The sequence below is a fragment of the Phocoena sinus genome, chromosome X (assembly GCF_008692025.1).
Source record: "Phocoena sinus isolate mPhoSin1 chromosome X, mPhoSin1.pri, whole genome shotgun sequence".
NCBI lineage: Eukaryota > Metazoa > Chordata > Mammalia > Artiodactyla > Phocoenidae > Phocoena > Phocoena sinus.
The window spans coordinates 119249104-119256401 of NC_045784.1; the positions used below are offsets into that span (position 1 = coordinate 119249104).

At 61.5% G+C, this 7298-nt stretch overlaps 1 protein-coding gene across 2 annotated transcripts; it reads right to left on the reverse strand.

Annotated features, from left to right (window-relative positions):
• Positions 1–1994: 1994 nt before the first annotated feature.
• On the reverse strand, positions 1995–3326 carry SOX3 (SRY-box transcription factor 3). 2 transcript variants are annotated; one of them, XM_032620116.1, is made up of 3 exons: positions 3044–3110; positions 2317–2977; positions 1995–2238 (listed from the first exon to the last, which is right to left on the reverse strand). In XM_032620116.1, the coding sequence occupies exons 1-3, from the start codon at positions 3108–3110 to the stop codon at positions 1995–1997; spliced, it is 972 nt and encodes a 323-aa protein (XP_032476007.1). The 2 variants fall into 2 exon arrangements, with proteins under 2 accessions (XP_032476007.1, XP_032476006.1); XM_032620115.1 differs by having other exon boundaries at positions 1995–3326.
• Positions 3327–7298: the final 3972 nt, after the last annotated feature.

Genomic DNA, 7298 nt, shown 5'->3' on the forward strand with positions numbered 1-7298 from the left:
TTGCTGCCTTCCCTGGGAGACCCGACCTTTCTCGGAGAGGCGTGGTGAGCTTGGCCTCCGGGATCCGCAGGGATGTGTAAAAAGCGGCTACGACCCCCGAAGCCGCAGAAAGCCCCCGCCCCTCCCCCCGAGGCCCACCCCGGCTCGCAGGTGAATGGCTGGCCCGCACAAAGGAAGCCGGTTGGAAATGTGGAATTCGGACCAATTTACGGGAGATTCTGTCGCCCAGAGTCCAGCAGACCTCAAGCAAAGAAACCTGTGGTCAGGAGTGGATGAGGATAAAAAACAGTACACCAGGCCGAGCTTATTGGAAAGCCCGAGTTTAGTTATTCTGGGATAGCGAGGTAACAGGATTAGAGGGATTAAGGAAATCACCTCAAACAGCTGAAGAGGGGGTAAAAAAACAGTGGTTCTATTTGTTTTCTTCCTAGGCCCCAGATACACTGGGGCCGTGTGGCCAGGCGCGAAACGAAAGGCCTTTCGGGGGGCACAGTGGAATGCCCAGGGGTCAGGGACAGAGGGAGAGTAGGGGGAGGGAGGGAGTCGAAAGCGGGCTCGAAAGAGGGAAGTCTCTTCTAGAAAACAAATCAGGGGACTGGGCTGACAAGTCAAAAAGAGAAAGCCATCGAAGGAGTTTGAGAGACTTTTTAAAATCTAAGGTGGACTTAAAAACCACACCTTCCAGCGTTGAATGCTGGCTCCGGCCGCTTCACCCACCACGGTTGAAATATATATTCGTTTCCTGCCAGGGATTCCTGTAATTATTTATGTTTAATAGGCTAACTGATATTTCCGAAGGGTTTTCGTTTTATAAATCGTTCGGCTTGGCTCGAGTGTCTTCCCGCCCCAGTGCACAAAGGTAAATGTGCCCCTTTGGAGGCCGGTTTCCGCGGCCGCGGCGGCCCCTCCCCGCCCCGCGTGGCCGCCGCCGCGATCAACAAGTGCGTGGCCGCGGGGTGCCTGCCTCAGCCGGCGTGTGCTCGCTCCTAGGAGACGCTCCCAGGAAGACAAATCGCTTTCTCCTCGGAGTTTCAGTTGAAAATATCGGGAGCCTCTCTCTGTGTTTGGGCTCACCGGTAGTTAAAAAGGAACCATTTCAGGTCACACAAGCCTCTCCCCAGCCTCCCACCCCTGGCCCCGGCATGGGACCACGGTCGTTAATACCGAGTGATGGTCCCCTCCCTAAGCCGCATCTAAAGTTTCAGGCCCGCAAAATTACCAGGACTCCATTATGTTGGTTATAAAATTTATTGATCTCTCATTTAGGAATTCGGAGTAAAACCTTGAAAAACCTGAAACAAAATAGACCCTTATCCCCACCACCCAAACGAAATCCAAATACGTTAGCGCGACGAAATATCAAACAGATCACGGCAGAAATCACCAACTCAGTAGCCTAAATGCTGACTGGACAGAAGCTGTCCCGCGGCCAGGGGCGGCGAGGCGGGAGACACACGCACACCTGGCTATAAATTAACATCTGCTTTGGCTGCCGCGCCGCTCCAAGCGGTCAGCGCCCCGCCCCCCACCCCCCGCAAAGCCCACGAGGAAAACAGATGCAACGCTACTGGGGGAGGAGGCGTTGCAGTTCTCAGGCTAGCCTCACCCGAGAGTATGTTTCTCCCATCCACTCACTCCTCGGCTAACAGCAAACTAACGAAACAACATTTTCAAATGCAACAGAAAAACCCAGGAACCCAGCAGGAGGAGGGGGGTGCTGCTTTTTCTTTGCAAACAACACAGCGATTCCCAGCCTACAAAAGGGGAGGGAGGGCAGCGGAGAGGGGCAGGCGAGCTCGAGAAAGTCCCATTTCCGCCGCTCCGGACTCCTTTTTGCTTTCGTACAAAACCCGACAGCTATAGCAAAACTTTCTGTGCTCCCCATCATCGGTACAAGGCAACAGTCCCAGGCAAGCAAAGCTAAACAACAAGGCGTCCCAACTCGGGGGTGCGGGGCGGGGTGGGGCGGAGGAGCGGCGAGCGCAGGCCGGTGCTCAGATGTGGGTCAGCGGCACCGTTCCGTTGACGGCAGTCCCGGCGCCCTGGTAGTGCTGGTGCACGCTGTGCAGGCGGCCGCCCGGCAGCGGCGAGGCGGCGTCAGCCGCGTCCCCGCCGGGCGGCAGGTACATGCTGATCATGTCGCGCAGGTCGCCGAGGCACGCGCGCTGCGAGTGCGACGCGATGGCGGGCGGCGGCGAGCTGGGCTCGGTCTTCACCACCGTGCCCATGGGGCCCAGGCTCATGGCGGCGGCGGCCGCGGCGGCGGCGGCGGCTGGCTGCTGCCCGTAGGCGGCGGCGGCGGCGGCGGCGGAGGGCGCCATGCCCCCGTAGCCCGAGGCGGCAGCCGCGGCGGCGGCGGCGTTCATGTAGCTCTGGGCGCCGGGCGGCATCATGGGGCTGTACTGCAGGCCGGCCATGTCGTAGCGGTGCATCTGCGGCAGCGCGGGCGGCGGCGGCGGGCTGCTCATGGTTGCGGGCTGCGCGTAGCCCAGCTGCTCCTGCACCAGCGAGTACGCGCCGTTGGCCCAGCCGTTCACGTGTGTGTACGTGTCCAGGCGCTGGCCCACGCCCACCGGGCTGCTAGCGGCGGCGGCGGCGGCAGCGGCGGCGGCGGCGGCCGCGGCTCCGGGGGGCAGCAGGCCGCCGGGCAGGGAGTACTTGTCCTTCTTGAGCAGCGTCTTGGTCTTGCGGCGCGGCCGGTACTTGTAGTCCGGGTATTCTTTCATGTGCACGGCGCGCAGCCGCTTGGCCTCGTCGATGAACGGCCGCTTCTCGGCATCGGTCAGCAGTTTCCAGTCGGCGCCCAAGCGCTTGCTGATCTCAGAGTTGTGCATCTTGGGGTTCTCCAGAGCCATCTTGCGCCGCTGCCCGCGGGACCACACCATGAAGGCGTTCATGGGCCGCTTCACCCGGTCCTGGTCACTGCCCCCGCCGCCGCCGCCGCCGCCGCCGCTCGCGCCACCGCCGCTGCCGCCGCCTGCGTTCGCGCCGCCGCCTGCGTTCGCGGTACTCTTGCCTGCACCGCCCGGGGCTGCGGGGCCGCCCGCGCCTGCAGCTGGGGTGGGTGGCCCCGCGGGGTTCTTGAGTTCAGTCTCCAGCAGGCTGTACATGGCCTGGGCGGGAAGAAGGTGCGCCAGGGTGGCGGGAGGAGAAGGCGCTCCCGGGGCTGGAGCGGCCACGGTGAAAAGGCCTGGGGACTCCGTCGGAGGGGCGCTTGGGGGCCGGTGGGCCAGTGGGTCGGGCAGTCTTGCCGAAGTGCTCAGCGCCAAATCAGCGGGAACCTGCAGGCTACTCGCACCTGATGCGTTGTCTCGAGCTGGTCGCATTCGCAGTCTGGCCGGGCGCTCTCCGGGCCTCTTATATACCTGCTCGGATCCCCCGGGGTTGGGGCTCGGTCCGCCCCTCGCTCCCGGGAGGCCCGGTGATTGACAGGCTCGCAGTGGTGCGCCCTGGCCAATCATCACGGAGCCGCCGTTCGGCCCCGCTGGAAAAAAAAGTTCGGGGAGTCCTTTCGTTCACCCCCACGCCCCTCTTGGGCCCGGTGACGTGATGAGATTATTCAGGAGGCGGGAGTCCCGGGGAGCCGCTCAGAGACCACCAATTAGGGTCTCAAAAAGTTTGAAAGAACGAAACTCGAGGAGGTGACGGAGGGGGGAGGGGGCGCGCGAGCAGGTTTGGGGGGGCAGGGGACGCCCACGGGGTTCAGAAAACAACTTTGCAGCCCTGTCAGTGACGAGAGGCGTTCGGTCCCGGGTCCACCCTGCAAAGCTTCCCGCTGTCTGCGCGGAGGTCCTCTGACCGCTTCTGCTGCCAGCGTTAGGGACACTAGGCATAGCCAGCTACCCAGGCGGGCTTGGGGACTCAGGGCGCAGCGGAGGTACCCCGGGCTGCGGCTCCGAGAAGCCCTCCCAGGAATCGGCCCCTGTCCAGATGGACCCTCCGCTGGGAAGCCTCGGGCCAGCGCGCCCAGTACAGAGCGGGGGTCAGGGACCCGGGCTCGGGAGACAGGCTTCGGGACCGCGGAGCGCACGGGGGCGGCGAGGCTCCCGGTGGTTTGCGGGAGGGCGAGCAGTCAGACGCCCGCTGCCCCGGCCGGGCGGAGGCGCTCCCCTGCGGTGGTGCGACGAGGCGTGTGTGGGGGGCGGAGGGGGTGAACCGGCTTCGGCTCTCTTCTCCGGGCCCCCGCTTAGCGGCCCCTTTTTGTCTCTGCTCTCTGGCCATTTCGGTTTTTCCAGTCCGATGCCCCTGAGGGGGAGGGTCGGGCCCCTTGGAAAATCCGTTTTCATGGCAACACAGAGCCTCTCCAAGTGAAAGAAAAGTTTCTTGGAGGGGGGGGACGGTGGCCGGAGAGGAGCCGAGGCCGTCCTCCGGGCGAACCGCAGGGCCCCCTCCACTGGCCGCGCACCTGCCAGGACCACTGAGCGCTGCTCTCGCTGCGCAGCCGCGCGGCCTCCCCGGGGGAAAAGGCTCTGCTAACGGATTCCGTCCTTCTCCTTTTTTGTTTTACAGCCTTCCTGACCAGAGCCTCGAGACGCGAGACTCAGAGCGCGACATCACCCGCCTGTCGGGTTGTCTGCCAGACTAGCGGCGCGGGAACGCGGGCTGCGGGGAGAGGGAACTCCGACTGCCGCCGCCGCCAGTCCAGGCGAGTGGCACAGCGTTTGAAACTCCCGGAGCCTCCGGGGGCGACGGGTGGGAAGGAGAAGCCAGGGGGTAGAGGTGGCAGAGACTGAAATAAGGTGTTCGCACGGTGTGGCCCACCAAACCCCTAGCCTCGTGGAAAGGTGGGGAACCAAAAGAAAGGCGTAAATCCTAAGTGTGAAAAAAAAACCAAACCTAGGTTTTTAGCCCCTTAGTGCTAATGCAAGACCCGGCGATCCTGGGAAGCCTGCACGCCAGGAATGTCCCCCTTTCTTGCACAAATTTTAAAGTAAGCCGTTGTGGCTTGGGGGACGCGGAGAAGGCCAGCCCGCCCTGGGGCCGGCGGACCGCTGGCACCAGAATCCAGGCTCGCAGCAGCAGCGCCTCCTGGAAGTTTGGGGTCTCGAAACACGCCCCTAAAGTTTGGATTCCGCCTGGTCTACGTTTTCTTGCTCATCTGGACGGGGGGCGGGGGAAGCAAACGTATACGGTCAAGGGCTGTGATCATTTGAAATGGGTGTACGGATTTAGGGTTTTAAAGTAAACTATCTGGGATGGTTATGTGTATGAGTCGTGTGTGTGTGTGTGTGTGTGTGTGTGTGTGTGTGTGTGTGTGTGTCTGCACGCGGGCACGGGTATGTATACTTCAGCTTACACGGACTGGAAGGCAAGTCTCAGAAAACGGAATGATTCGCCAATCCCCACCTGCACCTGTTTTCTTGCCAAACTGGCTGACACAGTCAAAATTTCCTAGGCAAACCCACCTTCTCCCAAAGAAGTCAATGTGCAGTAGCCCTGCCCTCCTGCCGCCTTCTCCAGATGCCCTCTCGGGTTCTCTGGGCCTCTGAGGCTGTTGCTAAGTGAAGCGCGTTTTAGGAAACTACCCAACCGACGCGCGGCCTGGCGTCCAGTAGCCTGACAGATGTCAGGATTCTTTCCAAGTTTTAGGACCCAAATAAGCCGTTGTGGTGACAGCGCCTGGGCTGCGTGTTTCCCTAGGCAAGTGATGCAGTGCGGGGCCTGCGCTCCTCGCGGCAGCAGATGATCCGGGGAACTAGTCACTGCTCCCAGCTGTTTGTCACTTGATCACACCTACCCCGCGGTTTAGGCAAGCTCATTTTCACATCACCTCCTTCTGCCAGATTTACGGCAGTCTTGCAAGGATCAGACACCCTCTCCCACACTCCTGGCTTCCCTTGGAGGCCGTGATTAAACCGCTCTCAGTGCCCGTTGGCTCGGGTGGTCTGCACAGCCCCAAGTAAGAGTCACACCGAATTATCTTCGAAACATTTCCGAGGAAACGTTCTCAGCCCAAAGTACCATTTCAATAATCAAGCGAGGTTACCATTATGGGCGTGGGGAACTGGGGGCAAGGCTGGAAGGAAACCCGTTCTCTTAGCACACTAGCAGTACCGGCACAGTCACCAGCCGAGAGGCGCGACCTTCGCTGGGGGTCGGGAGAAGTGTCGCGGCAGGTACTATGGCCCGAGGGTCTTCCGGGGCCTGCGGGGAGGCAAGACTGCCAGCGGAGCCCGAACCGGTGTTTCCGACACGCACCCTGCACCCGGTGAGGAAAGCAGAGGGACACAGTGGGGTTCAGGACCAGTCCTTTCCACCCTCTGCGGGAGAAGAGAGCGTGTTGAGCAGCTCTCTCGCCCTTGGGGCCTCCGAGAGCCCATGGGCGGCATACAGAGCCCCGGACGGCGGGCTGGGAACCCGGCCAAGCACCCCCTCCCCCTTCTCCCCGCCCTCCCAAGAGATCTCCGGCTCCCTCGGACTGGGGCTGGGCCTGGGGCTTCCAGGACCCAGGGCGCGGCAACAGCGCCGTTTGTTGGCTTCGGTTGGAAACTTCACCCAGAGGCGCCCCTTCCCTCCCTGCGGGGCTTCGAGGTCGCCCCAACCCTCCAAGGAGAGGCAGCAGGCTTCGCTGCGGGGCAGAAGTGGGGCTCGCTTTAGAGGGCCGATTATTGCTCAACTCGGGGGACCCAGGCTCTAGCGTGGGTGGCCCGGCCGCCGCCGGGCGCCTAGGGCGCTTCCACTCTGCCTTCCTCCGGTCTCGAGCCTTGGCAGGAAGCCGGTGTCCCAAGAGCCTCATAGCTGCAAAGTAAACTTTTAACAATTGTGCCTTGGAACTACTGGTAGAGAGCCGAGCAGAGGGGGGGCTGTCCCAGTACTCGCGCTGGGGTGCCCGCGTGGATCCCTGCTCAGCAACTGCTCAAGGGGGTCCTTTTTCTGAGTCTGCGGCTCGATTAGGACCCCCGCCTCTTAGAAGAGGCGCCCTTTGCGTGCGGGGTGGGATGGGATAGGTGTGTATCAGTGTCCGCTCCGGGGGCCGAGGCCTGACAATAGAGTCGAGTGTTCGCTTTTTTTCAAGTGCAGCCGAGCCCAGCGAGGGGTCTGGCTTTGAGGAAGTGCGAAGAACTTATCCTGGCGACCCTCAGAAACGCTCTGCTTTTCAGCAGGAAAAAAAAAGTTTGCTTATCTAGAGACAGCTTTTCCTATTTCTTCCTTGAGAACAACCCTTGACTATTTACTCTGGCTCCTGGCCAAGAGGGTGTATTTAGGCCACACATTGAGGGCCTTGATCAAGAAATCAGAGGCTTGGGTCTATTGTAAAATCATCTCCTGAAAAAGGTCGGAAAGGTCACCAGCAGTCC

Coding starts and splice junctions, on each gene's coding strand:
- SOX3 (XM_032620115.1), bottom strand. CDS start 3,326: ATGCGACCAGCTCGAGACAACGCATCAGGTGCGAGTAGCCTGCAGGTT.